This window comes from Peromyscus californicus, unplaced genomic scaffold (genome assembly GCF_007827085.1).
Source record: "Peromyscus californicus insignis strain IS unplaced genomic scaffold, ASM782708v3 Scaffold_18__1_contigs__length_77618521, whole genome shotgun sequence".
NCBI classification, from domain to species: Eukaryota; Metazoa; Chordata; class Mammalia; order Rodentia; family Cricetidae; genus Peromyscus; species Peromyscus californicus.
Genome location: NW_026294480.1, coordinates 61,896,572 through 61,917,978, shown reverse-complemented (window position 1 = coordinate 61,917,978; position 21,407 = coordinate 61,896,572). Strand labels below are relative to the sequence as shown.

At 45.4% G+C, this 21,407-nt stretch overlaps 1 protein-coding gene across 7 annotated transcripts in view; it reads right to left on the bottom strand.

Moving 5' to 3' along the window:
- Positions 1 to 1,447: 1,447 nt before the first annotated feature.
- Rasgrf2 (Ras protein specific guanine nucleotide releasing factor 2) overlaps positions 1,448 to 21,407 on the bottom strand; it is a 228,437-nt gene continuing 208,477 nt past the window's right edge. For 5 of the 7 annotated variants that reach the window (XM_052743602.1, XM_052743597.1, XM_052743598.1 and 2 more), the window contains 8 exons: positions 17,619 to 17,679; positions 17,268 to 17,371; positions 15,105 to 15,189; positions 12,000 to 12,197; positions 9,118 to 9,197; positions 7,339 to 7,486; positions 6,738 to 6,806; positions 1,448 to 5,577 (listed from right to left, as the gene is read on the bottom strand). In XM_052743602.1, coding sequence (XP_052599562.1) covers positions 5,485 to 5,577; positions 6,738 to 6,806; positions 7,339 to 7,486; positions 9,118 to 9,197; positions 12,000 to 12,197; positions 15,105 to 15,189; positions 17,268 to 17,371; positions 17,619 to 17,679 — 838 coding nt within the window. In that variant the 3' untranslated portion in view covers positions 1,448 to 5,484. The remainder of the gene's footprint in view (positions 5,578 to 6,737; positions 6,807 to 7,338; positions 7,487 to 9,117; positions 9,198 to 11,999; positions 12,198 to 15,104; positions 15,190 to 17,267; positions 17,372 to 17,618; positions 17,680 to 21,407) is intronic. The other 2 variants (XM_052743599.1, XM_052743604.1) reach the window with 1 other exon arrangement.

The window sequence follows — 21,407 nt, the reverse complement described above, 5'->3', positions numbered from 1 at the left end:
GAACTCACTCTGTAGACCAGGCTGGCCTCGAACTCAGAGATCCACCTGCCTCTGCCTCCTGAGTGCTAGGGTTAAAAGTGTATGCCACCACTGCCCAGTATGCGCCTATTCCTTTCTAACCTTGTGATTAAGAGGCTGTGACAGGGACATGAAATCTCCACAAGTGACTCCCAGCAGTAGGACGAGTGTCTGAAAGTCCATCTCACAGGATTCCCGTCATACCCCTTTTTTTTTTTTTGGTTTTTCGAGACAGGGTTTCTCTGTGTAGCTTTGCGCCTCTCCTGGAACTCACTTGGTAGCCCAGGCTGGCCTCGAACTCACAGAGATCCGCCTGCCTCTGCCTCCCGAGTGCTGGGATTAAAGGCGTGCGCCACCACCGCCCGGCCCGTCATACCCCTTTTATCCCTTCCTCATCAATGCCAACTCCCAAGCTCACATCAGTGTGGCTGTGTGGCTGGCTTTTGCCACAGGGAAAAGAACGTAAGGGAGCGTGTGGCGGCTGTTGTCACTTGCTTTAAAGTGACACAGAAATATGTTGTGGGCTTTCTTCCTTAGCTATCCCTAAATCTACCTGGCATGTCATAGAGCAGGTCCCAGATGGGGCCACGCAGGGAGGAACCGCCTTATGAGGTGGCCAAGCAGGAAGGTGTGTGTGCCCTATGTCTGTGTGTCCCTCCAGCCTGGGTGGTTCCCATCACAACTGGAGAAGGAAGCTAAGGGGCTTCTCTTTGCAGTTTGCCCTTGTGCTCTGGATCCTGACTCAACTTTAGATGTCGGGACAATGTCTTCTAAGTCTTTTCATATATATCAGCTCACGTAAGCACTATAGTCATTCTGGGAATGGACACCAGCCTTCATTTTTAAGAAGATACAACCTGAGAGGGCTCAGAAGCTCCTGAAGTTCAGAGCTAGCAGTGACTGGGTGAGGATCCACTCCTGCGTGACATGAGCTGCTTGGACAGGGCGGGTTCTCCATGCCTGGAAGTAGCCAGACATGGGCTGCGGGTGTCACTGGAACAGACTTAAGAACTAGAAACGAAGTGGGTTTGATGATGATCCTTGACATCTTTTTGGAGGACCTTACCCTCCAGTTCTCTGCTTAGTAATGTGGTCTGCAAATTAACTTCTTCTAAGTAAGTTGGGCGGTGGTTGGCACACGCCTTTAATCCCAGCATTCGGGAGGCAGAGCCAGGCGGATCTCTGTGAGTTCGAGGCCAGCCTGGTCTACAGGGCGAGTTCCAGGACAGGTACCAAAACAACACAGAGAAACCCTGTCTTGAAAACAAACGAACAAAAATCCCAAAAAGCCACAACAACAACAAATTCTCCTAAGTGTTCTTTGTATGTGAACTGTAGAAGTAAAAGAACATATAAAGGGGCCAATTGAGGTGAAGGACAGTGTCAAAACAGGAAAGGAGATAAATGAAGAAATCATGAGACTTTCGAGTACTGAAGAAAGGCGAAGTTTAATTTGCATGTCGGCATAACCTACGCCTCACTTGGCAAGTGCCAGGCCACAGCACAAATCCCTCATTAGAGTTACAAATGACAGCAGATGTACAAAGTAACCAGACACAGTGTGTTTCTCTGACTAACACATGTGTTTGTACACACAAACACGCACATACATACAAATAATAAGTACATTTAATTCCTCTGTAAAATAGAGCTGAGACTGCTAATCAGTTGCCTCACAATTGTACAGCACTTTAAAGTTTACATTCTGACCCCTTTGGTCCTCAGGACAGCCCAGTGAGGTAGACAGCACAGGAATTATGATTAATCCCATTGTATAGATGAGGAAACTGAGACGCAGAGGTGTAAACACTGGCCTAAGTTTCTTCGGCTGGACGATGCAGAGCTAGGCTGAGTCTCAGGTCTGGTCCAGTGTGCCTTCAGAACCAGCTTTTTGGTGAAGACTGAAATGGGTTGTGGAAAGACAGTGGTTCGACCTTGTGAAGGAAGGGGGTTATTTGAGCAGGTCCGATCCAGAACGGTCAATCCTAATCTTAACATCATGGCCCGAGGCGGCTGAGATGGAAACGGCTAGGTCACTCCTGTGTCTGTCCCTATAACAAAAGGTCCCTGTCTACTGCTCTGACCCAGTGTAAGCTAACAGCGGCCTCTGCAAGGATGCTGGCTACAGACCACCGACCACAGCCTTATTCCAGGAATCACGTAGTGATGTCTTTAAACAGGTCACTAAACTTACAATCCTATTTCTCACAGAAATGAAAAGGAGTTCCGTTCATTAATTTCCTCCAGCTGTGGACATCAGCCTGGCTAAAAATAGGATATTATCTTTTATGCCATCTCAACAGTAGTAAAAATGATAAATTGTGCAAGTTGAGATTTAAAAGAAACATATTTAAAACAAGAGATCTTTTCATGGGGGAATAACATTAACTATTGAAAAGAAAAGCTAAGTAAAATCCCTTTTTAAAATGTGAAAGCTGAGCATTTTAGGAGTGACCCCTTTATTGCATTCCTCTTCAGGCCAGATGCAGTCACTGGTGGCCTACAGTCTTGTCTCTCCTAACATGAGAGAAGAGGGGAAGGCCCATGGTCACATCACATGGTTTACAGTGGCTTTTCTCTCTCATGAGTTTCATTTGTTTACATGTGGGACTTTGAGATGCACCAATAAACACACAGTAAAGAAGGCTGTTAGAGCCACTCTGAAAGATTACCACAGCACTTTAAAATCCCTCTTTAAACTCCTCGGGGGAACTGCAGAAGAAAAGCAACAGCATTATACTTCATGCTGAACCTGTCACATGTGCTGGCTTCGGTAAGAGATTTGTTTCTGTAGAAAGAGTGGATGTCTTCGTTAGGCATCCCCCGAAGCCCTCAAGGTAATTCCACCCGCAGGACAAAATGTTGTGCTCATTTGAAAGCATGAAATCGGTTTGATTTCCTGTTAACTTTGCAGTACACATGTTCACTACTTGACCTTTTGAAGGTGGCCTCCCATGTGCTCTTAGGAACATCTCATAGAGTTGGCAGACACAGACAGAGTGCATGTGTTGTACCCCACAAATACATATAAAGCTTCAAAGGACCGGGGCTTCAACAATCAGAAGAGGAATCACAGATTGCTCTGGTGAATCTTAAACAGGACCAAGCTGAGGCGTTTTGTTTTTAAATGTGCATCCCTGCCTTGGCTGACCGATGAACGATCAGAGTCTCTTTAAAGCTCTAACAAGCCAGACAATCTGAGCAAAGCAATGGCAGTTCCCACAAATGACCAGCGGGGGCGCTTCCAACTGTCTACTGAAAACAGGCTCAAAAGCGTCATCACTTGCTGAGGAAAAGCTGCATTTCAACAGCAGAGGGGCATTAGAAATTCCTCTTATTTTAATAAGAATGACTGCACTGGCCTCTGCAATATAACATTGGAGAAGCAGGAGCCCAAACTCCCAAGGAAAGTGCACACAGAGCCATCCTCTAAAGGGCAGGGATGGAGTGCTGTGGGGAAGGGGGTGGGGCTGAAGGCGGAGTGGGTACTCCTTCCCCAGTAGTGAGTGGCATGAAACTAGTATGCTGTGGCCCTCTCAGGAATGCTAACCTTTTCTTTTCCTCTGTAAGATCGTGTGGTGTTTGGTGTTAGTGACAAATTATTTGAACGTTCAGCTTCTGAACACCGAGAAGTAAGTCACAAGGTGTGCACAGTTAGGATCCGACAGCTCATGCTTTCGTCATGCGTCATAATGCATCAGCCTCTTATTTGAAACTGAAGAGAACAAACAAGTAACTCAGAAAATAAATAAATAAAGAGGGAAAAGCATCCCTAAGTGGCCCTTGCGGGGCTTAGTGCTACACTGTTGCCTAAAATGGACCAGTGGAAAGATTTTTGGAGGGAGGTTCATATAATATAAGTATTTTCTTTTTACTTAGCTTGTATTTCTCTATGCAGTTATGTACAGGGATAACCCTTACTGTGCAGAAAATGTACCTTCTCTAGTTCTATGGTACATAACCAATGCTAGCTCTTCCGTTGGGCCCCTGGAACTGGTGAGTGGAATGCATTAGCTAGCTATTAGCTCTATCACATAATTAGAATGCAAAGGAAGAAGGGCAATGGCCAGGCAGATCAATCTTCGTGGTCAGCGTCAATAAGCATCATGCCCCTAAGAGAAAATGCCAGGCATGCCAGGCCCAAGATATAATAATCCATCACTGTCATCTCTTCCTCCCTTTAAAGCAGCGGTCTCCCTGAGAATAGGAGAGGGAGGTAATCAAGGAGAGCCCTATTCCTTGAACAACTGACCATTGTGTGGAGCACGAGGTCACGTCCCCAGCCTTGGGGTGCAGGGCAAACCCCTGCGTTTGGTTTTCTGCTCTAAGAGCTGTGGAGTGATCAGCCATTTCCCATGCACTTGGAATAGTCTTACTCAGAATGGATCTTCAAAACCCTTTTTAAACAAAGATGGCTGGGAGAGAGGAGAAGGACTGTCTACCAATAGCAGACGGAAGCGTGGGCTTTCAAAAGAAGAACCCCACAAAACGTTTGTTTTTAAAGTACAGCCAATGTTCATATGAACCCCAAGTAAGTTGGTATACATCAGAAAAGGTTTCTAGAGTCATATACGGAAAAGAAAACAAATGCAATCAGGTACAGAGGTGATTTTTAGGCCTCCATTTTTGCTTAGGGTAAGTCCTTACTCTCCATAGCACTTGGTGGCCTTCTTATCACATTCCACAGTTTTGTCGGTTAACTGACATGGACATGTACTTTACTGCAGCCTTCACAGGTGGCTCTCTAAAGGGGCCGCTTCTTGGGACCAATCTCTCAGTGAAGTCCCCACTCAAGCCTGTGGGATGCTGCTTACTTGGAATTAAGGAAACGCTACCAACAAATCCACTTGTTTTTTTTTTTAATCTTTTAATTCCTGTTCCATTGCCTAAAGGCTGCAAGGCTATTTTCAGAGCACGCCACTCCTCCCATGCATGGAGAATGCACAGAGAACCATGCACATGCTGCATACTGAAACTGCTTATGTGTCGGGCCTAGAAAGGAAGCGTCATCCTGGCTGTGACGCTTGGCATAAAGGAAATGTAATAGAAGCAATTAAGTCGTTGAAGACTGGTGGAGGCGTGCCCAGGCTAGTAGAATGCCATAAAACATTATAGGTCTTCTCTGTGGGACCTTGTTCCCAAGTTCTAGCAGAACATGGGACAGGGGACGTTTACCTTCCTTCCACTTCATTATAATGGTTACCAGCATCTCCTACATTATTATCCCTTATGCAAATTGTACCATCAGCTTCCCTAAGCTTCGAGTTTTACACCTTCCCACCCAGGGCTGGAGCATCTGTCCTTGACCCATGCAGCTGGGTTTCACTCTGGCTGGAGACAGAATTGCAGTCTGGTTCCATCTTTAGTGGTGAACGGAGGCAGGCATTGTCCCTCTGGGTTCCCACCGTGCCCTGTGTGACACACTTTACACGAAATTCCCATGTTCTCAGGGACAAGGCCAGATCTTCAAGCAGGGAGTCGAGGTTCAATTTTGAGCGACAGCTCATAGAGTGTATCTTCATCTATGATGAGGGCTTTGTCAAGCAGGTATTGTATGACCTGGAGAGAGAGAGAGGGAGGAAGAGAGACAGACAGAGAGAGGGAGGGAGGGAGCGAGGGAGGGAGGGAGGGAGGGAGAGAGAGACATCAGTTGATGCTTCTCTCAGAAGATCAACTGTACGTTTTCTGAGTGAATCTGACACAACTAAACATCTTTCCTGAGACATTTGGAATTTTCGTAAAACAGAAACAAATGAAGATATTATTGTTGTAAAAGCAGTCCTCTCCCAACCTCTGGTTCCAGTCTGCACTCTGTTGTCATTTGGTGTACGTGATCACAGATGAGTTACTATGTGTTTATATGCATTACACATACTCATAGTATTACATTTAACCTTATAGTGATAAACAGAACCATATCCTCCATTGAGGTTTACTTTCCTCTTTGCAACACAGGCACATGGAGCTCTCACTGCTTACAGCCTTGAGCGTGCAGCCTATCAGTGGCTTTAATAATTGCCATACATGTAGAATTGCAGTCAGTATTTTACAACCCATGGTGAGGGTGGAATCCTTGCTGGCTTGTTTCCTGGTGTTTACGTGTGCACGCTCTGAAGGACAGATACCAGGAATAAGGAAAGGAAATGGCACTAGAAATGAAGGTGTAAGGGCGTGAGGTATTTCTGGGAAATATTTCCTTCTTATTGAAGTATAATGTTGATGACTCATGTGAGTATAGTTCTGACAAATACATACACTCACTGTTCTAGGCTCATTTCTGTTGCTATCATAAACACTATGACCAAAAGCAACTTTGGGAGGAAAGGGTTTATTTCATCTTACACTTTATAGTCCGTCATTGAAAGGAGCCAAGGTAGGAACTCAAGGAAGAAACTGAAGCAACCTACTTTTTCTTTTAAAAGAAAGAAAAGTCTGTCCAGTTGTAGAATGTATTTTGTGATCTTGAGGTTGGAATGGGATCAAAGTACTGGAAACAGAAGGTACAGGGTCAGAAGATCCCAGGAAACATGCTCAACAATGAATAAAATTTGATGAATTAACTTTTCAAGCTTCCCTTTTCTCAGTTAAACTTGCTGATCATTTCTAGTTCAGGTCCTTACCATAAGTCAGCCTTTGGTATTATCGCTCAGCTGTGTGGTCTTATAGAACACTAACTTCTACATCCGTCATTGTAAGTTCTCACTAGCACACAGTGTTACCTTTGGCTGCTGGTCTATGCGGTAAGCCGTCTGCTGGAACTGACGTATCTCTCGAATAATGTGTGATATCTAACAGGAAAAAACAAGAGCAATTCAGAAACATCCTTCTGCATCACAGTGCATCTTCCCAGGGTGACATCCCTGAGTCCTGTCCTCCATGGGGTAGGAGGAACCTTGCCTGATCACTTCTTATACCTTCAAGAAGCCAAGGGTAAAGCCAACAAGAAGGCCCTGAACTCATAATCACTGGGTCAGCTGACTCTGGGTGGCCTCAGGGTGGCCACAGGCTGGCAATAGGAAGAAGCTCTGGGTGCTGCTTCTTGTGGGTTTCTAGCCGCTAACTTGGTGTTCAGAATATGGCTGTCTAGCAAGGAGACTCATGCATCTGCCTACTGGTCAGTTTTAGAAAATCATCTTTGGAGTTATATTCCCCACAGCCTGGACCCAGACTTTAAGAAGTCACTACCAAAAATCTCTTCAACTGGACGACAGCAGGTGTCTTCACCCTCTTTTCCACCTCAAGATTTAGAAGCCGACACCACCCTCTTCTCACTAGGCTGCCAAGTCACCAACACAGGTTAATCACAAAATGGCCACCTACCATTCGCATTTTGGAGAAATTGACAAGGCCTTCTTCTGTAAAGTTCGGGGTTCCTTCTTCAATGAAGGCCAGGTCTGTCAAGTACATCCCGAGGTAAGGGACAGCAGGGGGATTACAGCTGCAAGGCCAGGAAGAGTGGTTCTTATTCCTGCACACACACAGTTAGAACTTGCACCACAGGAAATGCATTTTTCATTTAGCTAGTTTGGAAATGCATTAGAAGACATGGATTTAACAGCCATTTACAGCTAACACTAAAGCCATGTGTAAAGAGACTGTTTTGAGATATTTGTACACTGTGTGAAGACATATTGCTGTGATTTGTGAAATAGAGAGCTGAATGGCCAATAGCTAGGCAGGAGAAGACAGGCAGGATTTCCAGGGAGAGGGAGGAAGAGGAGGAGGAATCTAGGTGCTCGTATTTTAACAGAAGACTTGGAGCAAGTGGGATGGGCCATACTGAGGAGAGGTAACTGAGCCACATGGCAGTTTGTAGTTAAAATTATGGGTTAATTGAGTTATAAGAGCTAGTTGGGGACAAACCTAAGCTAAAGGCCAAGCTTTCATAATTAATATTAAGTCTCCGTGCCATTATTTGTGGGCTGGTGGTCCTGATGGGAAATCACAACCATAACAGGTACTTGTTCAGGCAAACTGGGTCTACTTGGTCTTCCTGGTGAGGCCTGCAGCTAAGGATATGGCTTCTGGTGCAGAGGGAACAGAGTTTGAATCCCAGCTTGACCAGTTGCTCAGGAATACTGAGCAGGGTGCTCTCTGGTCTACACTTTCCTCACCAGTAATGAGGACGGAAAAGCTAATCTCTGAAGTTTATTGTGAGGCTTAAGAAAGACATGTAAAGCACCCAACATGCAGTGTATAAATATTTAGCAAGTACTTGCTATACTATTACTGTTTTTACTGGTGTAATAGCAACATATAGATGATTATCACTCATTTTTTACCAGTGTGACATAAGACAAATTTTCTCCTAGGGTGAGCCAAGTTCATGTGTTAAATCACAAGAAAACCAGTTGCAAGAAAATAGAACTCTTATTCTCTGCCTCCCTGCCCTGTGCGTGCGTGTGTGTGTGTGTGTGTGTGTGTGTGTGTGTGTGTGTGTGTGTGTGTGTATAGAAAGAACAATGTAGGTATAAAAGGCCAAAAGTAAATACAGTAACAACAGTAATCAACTGCTTCTGGAATATTTACCCAAAAAGTCACAATCAATCACTATGTTTAGATTAAGAAATACTAAATTAATAAAATTATACTAAGAGATATTTGACTTATGTTGATATTTTACTAGGTGGAATATACTACATACATCTCTAATATACTTACTATATGTACAGTGCCCATAAAATGCTCACTATATGCACAGTATCTGTACACACCATTATCTATCCATAAGATGCTCACTATATGCACAGTATCCATACACACCATGGTCTATCCACAAGATGCTCACTATATGCACAGCATCAGTATACACCATGGTCTATCCATAAGATGCTCACTATATGCACAGCATCAGTATACATCATGGTCTATCCATAAGATGCTCACTATATGCACAGTATCTGTACACACCATGGTCTATCCATAAGATGCTCACTATATGCACAGAATTCCAAGTGAAAAGTGAAAATCTACAATAGTAGCTCCTTCCTATTTCTTCTTCATCAGCAATGAAGGGGGTAGATTACTATTCGCATGCCATGCAAATTATTTGATCATATTCTTGAAGTGTGAATCATTTAATGATTAAAATAGACATACTTTTTAAGAGTTTCTCTGAGGTTTTTAAATCTTCCTTCAGATGAAACAGTCTTCTGAAGTTTGTCCATCAGAGCTTTTGTCTAAAAAGAAAAAAGACAACTTAGTTTGTCAAGAAAACACTGTAATTTGATGAGAGTGAGCAGTGGTAAGGAACTAAGTTCTTTTCTTCAGTGGCAGGTGCTGATGTCATTTAATGTTTAAAAGAAGAAGGGAAGAGACATGCAAAAGAAGTGCCTATATCCAGGCTTTTGCCACAGGCTGAGGAAAAATGGAAAGAAAAGAAAAACTGCGAGGCAAAGAAGACTTAGGACTTCCGCATGTGTTGAATGAGCATCTGAAAGGGGGCAGGGGGTCTCCTAAAAGGGATTTCAGACCAACCTCATTCTTCTATTGAAGTGCTGGGAAGCTGACCCAGGACCTAGTAGATGCTGGACAAGCACTCCACCTCTGAGCTCCATGCCCAGCTCATGGTGAATCTTTTTCAGTATGTCCAAACCATCAACACATATCTACACAGTATCCTCCACTCCAAATCCTTGCTTTAGTGATCATGCTCATCAATTTGCTAGAGAAGTTTAATTTTAGACTTTACAAAGACCTACTATAGATGTTGACATTGGTCTAGAGTTTCTTCCATAGTCATGGAAGAACAGCAGTGTGACCCTGGGGGATGGGATGAGGACTCATTCCTGGTGGGCTACACACACAGGCATCTTGGTGGGTCCTGATGCTCCAGGGCCAACTGTGAGAAGCACTTGGCAAAGCCTAGGTTGGAGATCACATGACCCTGACTTGGGCTAGAGAGGAGCTATATAGTTTCCTATCAGTTTCCACAACAATCCAAGATGCCGACATCCCCATCCATATTTCTGAGGTCTCAGAAGGGCCTTTTTCTTTACCCAGGACTGGCCACAGTCCAAAGAAACTTCATAAGTACAATCTCCCTGACAGTCACAGATCTAGAGTTCCACAGGCCTTTTGGGCATCTTCCAGACTGATCTCAGACCTGCTATAGGGAAGACAGTATTGCCAAATTTGGCACCTCAGTGACCAGGCCCTGACTGTGACTGGAGTGAGGTACTTGCTATAGATACCATCACTCTAGTGAACAATCAGATAACCCACTCTGTGGCCACTGCCAGTGACTCATACATTGACTGAAACAGTATAGTCTATCTGACGTCATTACAGCTTGTACCACAAAACTTGAGACAGAAATTTTAACATGAGCTGAGAATCTCTCTTCCATAGTTATCATGCTGTATCTATGCTCTCAAAGTCAAGAATACCACTGAAGTCAGTTACAGACAAGGCCTGGAACTTCCTTAAAGCTTGCAGGAGGCCTTGGCACAGTGCACCAGTTTTAACCAATGAAACAAAACAATCGCTCACTTATTTTACTGACTTTGATAGAGAAGGGGTCTGTATAAGGGGAAAGGAGTCTTTATATCATTTTTATGGCTGTCTGTGAATCTATGGTTGACTTAAATGGAGTTTTTATTCTTATTTACAAAATAACACCATTTTTAAAAAAATGTATGGTTTTTACTAGTCATTCCAGGCTTTGTTGGTCACAGGCTTCTAAGGATCCTAGTTCAGGTCCTCAGAACTGCCCTTTTACAAAGGAATAAAGTGGGAGGGGAGCTGTGAGGGCCTACTTCCTGGCTACAGAGAGAACTCAAGGCAACTCCTGCTCTAGAGAGAAGGGCTCAGAGAGATAAGTGAAGGCAGAAGAAATGATGAGCTCATCTTAGGGCGCTTAAGCTCTGGGGGGGTGGGCAATAGTACCAACACCTTGAAGAATTGGCAGCAGGATACATGTATGCTCTTTTGGTCTTGCCCTGAGAGACAAGCCGTGTGGGATAGCCCTCTCCAATTCCAGTGGGTACATCAAGGTGCATAGCGAAGTGCACTGAATGGTTAGGCTGAGCATGCGTGGCACAGCTCTCCTCCCAACAGGCATTAAAACAGTATGGAGGAGCCTGGGAGATTCCTCCAAGACCCTTTGTGAGGACCAAGGTAGTAATCCAATAATGAAGAGTTCACATGCCCTGCGGGGCCACCAAGGGCAGAACAGCCTGTGGTAGAGGGTGACACACACCCTAGGCTCAGAACATTAGCAGAGCCAACGGCTGGACAAGACAAGGCTAGCCCAACTCCCTTGGAACAATCATCGACTGTTGCTCCTGGGCAGGTTGGATAAACCACCTGCACACCACAAACATCCTGCACCTGATAACCAACCAGCGAAGGACTAGAACCAGAGCCAGAGCCAGCCTTTTAGAGGTCTAGAGAAAGTCTCCCAGACAGGCTTTTAAAAGGCCCCTCCCAAACTCACCAATACCCAAGGAGAAGGCTAGAAGGGCAGTGAGCAGTATGATTTGATTTGACTATTAAAATTATCTGAGTGGAAATAAGAGAGGAAATCTAAACCTAATGGAAGAAAATCAATGGTCACACATCTGCATGTCTAAGTCACCAGTTCAAAACTCGAAAGCAGCTCCCAGAAGGACCGAGGAAACGTTGTACATTGAGGCCTCTGGGGACAAAGGCTTTGGAGGAGAAGGGGGATGGGGAAGAATCCGCTGGGCGGTTGTGGGCTCACTTGCCCTCCAGAAAGAATTCAGGAAACAAGTCATGACTGACAGCTACATTGTTTGAGATTGTGCCCCCCTAAACATTCTAATGAGTGTTTTGGAGACACACAGGAGGGAAATTAATTAAGTGGTAAGAGCAGGGTAATTATCCATTGGCACCTTCCTTTGGCAACTGTACTGCTCATTTCAGCTAATGATTTCCTAATTAGCAGGATTCATCTGGGCCCTCTCTCTCCACACCTCCCCCGCTCTCAGTAGCAAGGTGTGTCGCACACCGATGCTCACCTGCTTGGACACCTTGGCCCAGGTTTTCTTCAGCCTGTAGATGGCACTTCTGTTTAAGGCCGCGGTGATCTCCAGCACACCATTGTAGTTGTGTAGACACCGGCAAATGTCCGCTACTGCAACCCACTTCTCAATGGCGTTGGCACGGGAGCTGATATCAGCGTAATTCATTATCTGGGAGGCCACCAGGTTACTCATCTAAGACAGCCAAAGAGACCGGCAAGCTAAGAGCCAAAACAATGCATTCCGGCAAATAGCTGAGTGGCCCATGAGCACCTAAGGAGAACCGGCTATTAAGTAGCACAAAGCCCTCGGTCCATCTTTAGACACCAGCTTCCAAAGAGACTAGAATTTGGAATGATAACAGCAGCGACAAAACCACCCACACCTGCTCGTCCTGAGAGTGGAGACAGGGACTCTCTGGAACCCAGCTTGCTGGAGGAAAAATGGATCTTTTTACATCAGTAGCTTTGATGAAGGAATCCTTGCCAAGAAATGGAATGACCTAACAACCAAGCAAAGGACATATTCCAGACCAGGGTATCACTCCTTGGAGACCTTGGGGACACATATTTCTTTACCCCCAACTATGTATAGGTAACATACTCTGGGAAACCTCAGTTTTCACAGAGAAAGAAAAACCGTGGGTTCCTATTAATCTGAATTCTTATATTTTTGGTTGTGAGCCTGGCCTTTTAATGGCTGAGCCATCTCTCCAGCCAGCCATTAATCTGAACTCTAAACTGGTCATCTCTCAAACCAGAAAATCACTTAGCATAGAAAAAGAGAAGCACACTTTCTTCTTGTAAAATTTCACTGGCAAAACAAACAAACTTTAAAGCTAAGGACTGTAATTCTACTAACCGAAAGCCAGCCGAAGCAGCTCAGCTTTCAAAATATGAAAGGAGAGGACGGAATACAATCAGCAGCAGCGGGGTGCAGGGATGTGATTTTGTATCCACACATTAAATCTGATGGGCACCCCCACTCTTGTAAGACACATAAGCTCTCACAGTACCTTTTCGTGTCACATAGAAACTCACTAAAACACATACTAGGGCTAATCATTCCCTTAGCTTTAGTGTAGAGAATGACATAGACTCCAGTTTGGTGGGAGGAGGTGATTCGGTTAATCAATAATTTTGATAAGGACATTATTTCCAATAATTATTGATGAAGTGGGCTAGGACACATTTGTCTTAGGTGCTATGAACAGAAGGAGAAAGAAATCCATGTCACTGACGGGTACAGTTTGGATGTTGGATGTTCCCCACAGACTATGAGTCAATGGCCTGGTCCCTAGAGTATTAGAAGGTACTGTGTTGGTCCTTAGCTCAAAGAGGTGTGCGTTGAAGGGGACTGTGGCAACTATGCCCTTTCCTCTTCCACTCTTTTGGTTCTTGTCTGTGAGCTGAGCAGTTTTCTCTGCCCGTAAACCTTTTCTCTACATAAGTTAATTGTCTTAGGTATATCATTATAGTAACATAAAACTAACTAATATGCTGGCCTTAAGGTGTTCTGAACCTGGCTATGAGGGATGAGGAGCAGAGGGAAGTATGTAAACAAGTAAACAGCATAAGCTAAACAGTAACAGTAAATAGTAAACAGCTAAGCTATGTCTGTTCTGAAGCTGGGGAGACGATTCAGTGGAGAAGCTCATGCCTATGAGGTCCCAAGTTTGCGTCCTCAGCACTCAGTGGGGCCTAACAGGATGCACCTGTAACTCCAGTGCTGGAGGAAGGAGATGGGCAGATTCGGGAGCTCACCGGCCAGCCAGTGTAGCCATCTCACTGCCTTGACCCCATGCTGCATAAAGTGTCAGTCTGATTATGGCACTCCCTGACAAAAATCGGTCTGTGGTCCCCCTTCGTCTTTAGGGTCCAGCCCAGCTGTTCAGCTGTTCAACCCAGCATGTAGCGGCCCTGGAGATCTCTCATCCTTGTCTCCGGAGGTCCCTGTCTCCTCATCAGGATAGCAGGTCCTCTGTTCCACCACGACTTCCAACTTCACACCTGTGCTCTTCTGCTGAGACAGGCAGGAAGTAGTGAGTAGGGGACAGGAAGGAAGCACAGGGGACTAGTAGATTCCATGCCTGGCTGAAGACAGGGTGATGTCACTACCTGCCTTAGAAGGTACAGAAGCAGGCTCAGCCTTGCTACTGGGTTGTTTAAAGCACAAGCTAGCCTAGTGTGGGAGATGTGTGGGTCTGGAGCCTGGGGTTGACTCTTCAGTTGGAGCGCCCTGTGGGTAGCCCAGGTGATGGAGCACATTCCTTACGTCATACCTTCACGTAGCATCTGTGTATTCTGAGTGGACCCTGTGCAGAGCTCTGTCTTGGGACTCCGTACTGCTGTTTTGGTACCCTGGCTTTAGACGACCTGCTAACTTGCCAATGCAGTCCCTTTGCTCATATAAATATCATCACTGTTCCTTGTATTATATAGCACTGAAACTGGAAAGGAAACTTCCCTTTGCCTGGCTAGCCCCGAAGCCACCTCCATGGCTGTTATTTATTCTCTCACAAGACTAAGTCTGTTACAACAGCACCAATGAAGAACTGGGTATAAAATCGACTCCTCCTCTTACTGCTGGAGACTGACAGTGGTAACCACGGCATCAATGAGTTTGTGCTGTAAGAAGTTGCTTCCAAGGTCAGCCTGTAACTTAGGAAGTCACACTGCTGCAATCTTAATTGTCACCACCAGGGGTCAGTACACACGCGACTCTTGAAGTTAGTCTGTGTATGAGCTTGGAGTGATTAGGATAAAAATAATATTTTACACATAATTGAGTACTCACAGGACCCGGGAACCATCAAAATGGGACTTCTTATGTCTGGAAATGATCACATCCCTTTAAGAATGTGAGGAGACCTAAGTGTGCCCTTACTATTCAATCAGCTCTGTTTACACAGTGGTGGCAGAGTTTATTTATTTCTGTTTCTGGGGATCAAATCCAGGGTTTTGTGCACGCTTAGACAAGAGCTCCAAGTCCTCCTCCACTGACTTACATCCACAGACTCAAAGTTGATTTATTCGAGAGAAGCCTAAAACCACAGCACTCGCCCTCCTGAACCACACCCACGGCTGTGCCTCAGTTACTCACTTCATTGAAGTGCTGGCTGGTTTTCATGATGTAAGGTGTCCTTTCGTTTTTATCCAGCTTCATCCAGCCCTGCCCGAGAAACTCTCTGAAAGTTGAGAATAAAACATGAAACCAGTGAAGTTTGTAAGCAGTGGTGGCGAGATCCTGCATAGTTATACAGATTAGATGGGTACATTTAACTTAACATTCATGGAATATTATCCTCCCCATCACCCATTTTCATTGATCATCTCTAAGGAACTGCAGCTCAAACCTAGCATTACACCATTTACTGCCAAAATGAAAATGATTTTTCAGTCTCTAGTGTTGGGAATTTTGTCTCAATAAAGGCTTCTCTGAAATTAGAAAACGCTGCCAACATAAGAGAAACGAAGTAACTAATAACGCAGCAGTCCAGGCGGTGATTTCCTCTGGGTTAATCTCTAAATGCAACATTCCAGATGATCTATTCTGACCAAAACCTGCTCATTCGAACTGGATTCTTCCTTCCACCCTGCTTTATTTTCTCTGGAGAATGGAAGTTTCCAAGGTCAGGAGCTGAGCCTGGTAGGAGGGTGGTCTTCTGAGGTCCTCCCTGGCGGGAGGATGATCTTCTGAGGTCCTCCCTGGTGGGAGGGTGATCTTCTGAGGTCCTCCCTGGTGACAGGATGGTCTTCTGAGGTCCTCCCTGGTGACAGGATGGTCTTCTAAGGTCCTCCCTGGTGGGAGGATGGTCTTCTGAGGTCCTCCCCAGTGGGAGGATGGTCTTCTGAGGCCCTCTCTGTGCAGTCATTTCATTCATGAGCAGGTCACTAGACCTCAATAGTCATGGGGCAGTTGAGATAGAGTGCATGGGAATTATTTTGTGTGGACATTTAGAAAGCAACATGAAATAAAACCAATCTAACACATTCTTAAAGCAGAAATGTTGGCTGGGTCCTCTGCATGGTTTATTGTCCCTCACTGCTGCTGGTACTGCTCTTGGCCCCTATTCCACAGCTAGACGTAGAAGTGTGGACGCCGTTCCACAGCAAGAGCCACCACCAAGTTCTCTCGTGGTACATTCTCCTCTTGTAGAGAAGGCAAGGGACCACCTTCAAAATTCTGGGTGGTAGTGAAAGGGTAAGGGGGTGGTGGTGGAAGGGATATTGTTTTTCCTAACCTAAGACTCCAGAATGTCACTGGGTTCATTTGAATGGCCAATGAGTCAGATTCCTATTTCAACTCTGTTCCATGTGCATGGGTAGGTCTACAAATTCAGGGAAGCCAGGAAGAGAAGACGAAATGCATAGAAGAACAGTCTACTTGAGTGTTCTTGGGCTCATCCCCTTATGCTTCTCTGACATCACTACAGGTTTAGAGCTGTCTCACCCATCTGCTCTGACCTTACTCCTCCATCACCAGGGATTCCTATGTATGACAAGGATCCCATTCCCGGGTCTTGCCCAGCCCCTCCATTACCTTCGGTGTGGTTACCAGTTCATGGATAATGTGTGCTAATAGTGGCCATTTGTCTAAACAAAGATCTGCTTAAGGATCTTTCAAGTCGGTGTGATTGCAGGAGGCTTAAAGAGCCTCCCGTGCATACAGGAGAAAATGCAGAGGCAGGACAGGCAGGCCCACGGCCACTGAGCTCAGCAGAACAGAACGTGCTAACTCACAGAAGGGGGTCAACACCTGTAGCAGACATTATAGCATTAACTGTGGGTCACTTCTCAGAATGAAACTTTGGGTCCCTCCAAACTACGGGGTTCTCATGAAAAGACAATCTTCTGGACCTCAACCAAACCTACTAACATTGGAATTTCATAGGAGTATTATCTCTGAGAGTACATCTTCTACAAGCTTCCCATAAAGCTTTAGACAGACTCAGGGTTAAGAACCACCTTTGTAGCTGTGGTGAGGATTCTGTATTTCAAAGATGGGAAAACACAGAGAAATTCACATTCTTGGTAACCTTATTACATACAGAAGAAACATAAACCAAGACCATCTCAAGGATCTCCAAGTCAATGTGCCCAACATGAACTGGGACCAAGAAACATTCATGCATGCTAAATAAAGACCTTGAGATGGAGACTCAACATCCCTGAGCATGGGTGAGTGCATATGCACACCTGTCTGCCTTAGAGATAATGGCAGCTTCTAGGCCAGCTACTTCCTGCGAGGGGACAGCGCACTCACTCGTAGGGGATGCTTCTGAAGACAACGTGGTCCAGGAGAGTGATCTGCTCAGCCAGCTCCATGGCTGACAACGTCTCAAAGCACTCGGCCTTTGGGCAGTCTGTCTACAAGAGATGATGAAGGAATGAAACAGGGCACCTGTGGAGCATAAAGTCCTTCACTAGCATCTAGCTCTGAAAGAAAACGCAGCAAACTCAAAACTATGAAAGCCCGTGTTACCATCACCAACCAGCTGCGGGATCCTGTACTGAGTGAGGCCCTTCTCATCCAGCTCCACAGGCAGACACGTGGTCAACCACGGAGTCGGTCACATGAGTTTGCTCACCTCAAGGAGTCTGTGGCTGAGCTTACCATTTGAATGATATCCTCTAGTTTCAGGTGAATGTCATCTTGATCATCTTGTGAAAGAGCCCTGTAAGGAAATGTGTAAAACGTTCTCCATGAATAAGAGAAAACGGCCATGCCAGGAAGCTCCAACGCGAGGTTCTTTTTTCCTTGGTTGGGAAGTGTGAGAGTTCAGGTGTGTGAGGCTGTGAGGTCCAACAGCCTGCTGTGCCACACACACGCACAACAGAAAATCACACGTGACGTGACGTGCAGGAGTGATGGTTTAGAAGGAAGCGGCTAGCTCATTACATGCGATCCAAGGGTGTGACTAAGACAGCCACTGTCACAGTGAACTTGAGAGTTGCTAGGGTGCTGCTCCCAGGAGATCCATTAAGGGCAGGGCTCTGGATTTCTCCAGTAAAGTCTCATCTATAGACCTGGCACCCATTCATGCTCCTCTAGGCCCTCCCACTCGTGCCCCTCTAGCCCCTCCCACTCATGCTCCTCTAGCCCCTCCCCTTTATGCTCCTCTAGCCCCTCCCACTCATGCTCCTTTAGCTCCCCCCCAAATTGTCCACTGAAGCAGAAGAGACACAATGAACCCTCTTCTCAGCTTGTGGTCAAAACTTGGAAGAACATAGAGCAGGAGCAAGTAGATAATCATCTTGCTTTTTGAGTGTGCATCCCAAACCCAGTGTTATCCACCTTTCAAAGGGTTATCTTTCAGTCTTTAGATGAATGAATGATACAAAGAGTTAATTAATACTATGGTGATATTTTATTTGTGCTGATTTATTTGTGATTTTATTTGTATGTTAATAAAGTTGCCTGGGGATCAGAGCTAAGAGCAAGCCATTAAGCAGAAGTCTGGTAGTGGTAGCACACGCCCTTAATCCGATCACATGGCAGGCAGAATCTCTGTGTTCAAGGACACAGCCAGCATGGTGACACACGCCTTTAATCTCAGTACCAACCATAGAGACCTGGAGATCTGTATAGACAGGAAGTGATGAGGAAGTCTTGTGGTTGGGTTTACAGCCAATGAGAAGGCAGAATAGAAAGGCAATAAAAAGACAGGACACAGGAAGGTCTCTCTCTCTCAGGGGAAGGACAGCCACGAAAAGATAAGGTGGTCTTAGCTCTTGGCTACTGCTCGATCTCTGGGCTTTTAACTCTTTATTTGGCTCTGTGTTTCTTATTTAGTAAGACCATTTAGAATTACATCTACATAATACCCAATATATCATTTTCAAAATAGGAAGATGTTGTATATATCCTACAGAAATTCCAAGTCTAGGAGAATTACAGCGAGTGGGAATTCCATTTTACATCTTGCTATCTGGGCCAAGCATTCTAAGTCTTAGCACACACACACACTGAGCATTGAAATATTTAAGAAGTTCCAAGCCCTATGGCTTGTCTCAGGGGAGAGCTAAGGTTGACTCCCTTTGTTTTTTGTTGGGCAGGGGAATTAAATCCACAGAAATCGTTAATGACTCTGTCAGGGAAGCAGGTAGGCTAACTGCAGACCCCCTCCTCTCTTCAAATCCAATCCCCAAGTCTTAGTCCCAGCTCTATAGCAGACCACCTGATGTAGGTTACTCTTCCCTCTGCCCCCATGCCCAGTGGATCTCACAGATCTTCCCCTATAACCTTCTGCTCACTCATCCTGTTACCCCAACCCCCAAATCCAGCAGGTATGCCCTGGGAACCCACCTGCCAAGCCTGCCGGAGAAGCAGGTAGACAGCAAAGCAGGTAGGCTTCAGATCTTCACTCTCCCTCCTCTCCTCCATATCCATTCCCCCAGTCCAGCCCAGCTCTGTAGCAGATGACTTATTGCAATCTTTCCTCACTCTTTGCCCTCATTCCCAGGGACTAAGCAGATCCTGGTGGAACACCCTGTTTCCTTCCATCTTGTGGAACCCCCCAGGCCTCTCACCTAGCCCATCCCTTTCCTAAGTATCAGCTCCCAATACCTAGAATCAAATCTTACCCCAGTGGCCACACCTATCAGAATCCCCAAAGGATTTCCTATCAGGCAACACACAGCCACCACATTCTCCTAAGAACCAGAGAGGAAACAGAAGACAAGGAACAAAACACCCAACCAACAAAAACAAGGCCAGATATCAGCACTTAGAATTGCAATCTTCCCATACCCAGATGCCTAGATTCCAGTGTAAAAACACAGTCAATAATAGCCAGTCCAATATGTCTTCACTGGAGTCCAACAAACCCACCACAGTAAGCCATGAGTGCTGAAACACAGCAGAAGCACAAGACAAGGACCTTAGAACAGCCTTTATGAGTATGATAGAGGTCCTTAAAGAGGAAATTAATAAATCCCTTCAAGAAATCTATGAAGACCAGTACCTAGCCCAACTGTCATCGAGGAGCGTCATCCAGCAACCAATGGGAGCAGACGCAGAGACCCGCAGCCAACCATTAAGTAGAGCCAGGGGAACCCCTGCAGAAGAGGAGGAGGAAGGATTCTAAGAGCCGGGGCGGGGGGGGGGGGATTGAGAAACCATGAGAACATAGGCCACAGAATCAACCAAGCAGGGCTCATAGGGGCTCCCAGAGACTAAAGTGGCAAACACAGACCCTGTGTGGATCTGAGCTATAATCATAGGCCTTGTTCAGCCATCACTGGAGAAGCTTCCTCCCGATGCATGCACACAGGAACAAATATAGAGACCCACCGCCAGACATTATGAAGAGGGTGAGAGACCTTGAAACACTCAGTCCTAAATTGGATGTCTCCATCATTCCCCCCCTCCCTCAGAGATCAGGGAACCCTAAACCAGAGGAGGCAGAAGAGTGTAAGAGCTGGAAGGAATGGAGGACACCAGGAAAACAAGGCCTGCTAAGTCGACAGGATCGGCACACAGATGAACTCGCAGAGACTGAGACAGCATGCACAGGGCCCGCATGCGTCTGCACCAGCTGAGGTCCTAGAGCTTAAAGAAGAAGTAGACACGTGCTCCATCCCTAACTCAGACGTTATCTCCAATGGATAACCACTTGCAAACGAAAATTTGATTTCCTCCAAGGAAGTCTCACTGGGGAAACAAACTAGTCTTAAGGGTAGGCTGCATCCCAGCAGGAGATGGCCGACAGAAAATGAACTCAAGGGGATCTTGGGGACTCCTTGTCTCATAATGTTGCATCAGAGCTTTCCCATTTTTTAATTTTTATTTGTGTATTTTTCTTCTCTTTTTTTTTACACTACAGGTCCTTTGTGTGTATATTATGTCTTCCAGTTTAGTGTTTTCATGGGATTCCTGAGTGTATGAATGAGTGAGTCTCTGATTCTTGTGCCTTCTCTTGGGCTCTTTTCCTTCCGATGTATTTGTTTTCATTTTGTTTTATTATTATCCCTTAGAAACCTGTTCATTCACTAATGAGAGACAGACAGGAGGTGGATCTGGATGGGAGAGGAGTGGGAGGAACTGGTAGTAGAGGGAGGGGAGACCATAATCAGGATACAAAATGAGAAAAATATTTTTAAAAAAAGGAAAAATGATTTAATAGTTCTGTATGCCAGAAGTCTAAGAGAGATCAGCTGGGCTTCACTCCTGAGTCTAGAGGTCCTTGGGAAGATTCTAAGTGCTTGTCTTCTCCAGCTTCCTGAAGCTGCCTACATTCCTTGGCTTGTTGCCTTTTTGAAGAAAGGCAGTTTTAAGAGAAATAATGTTGTGCAGTTACGCTATTTCCAGAATTGATGGCAACAATGATCACAATCATTAAAAATACCAAATCAACCAGAATGGTTCACTGTGTACTTACCACAGGCCAAGCATGAGCTAAAG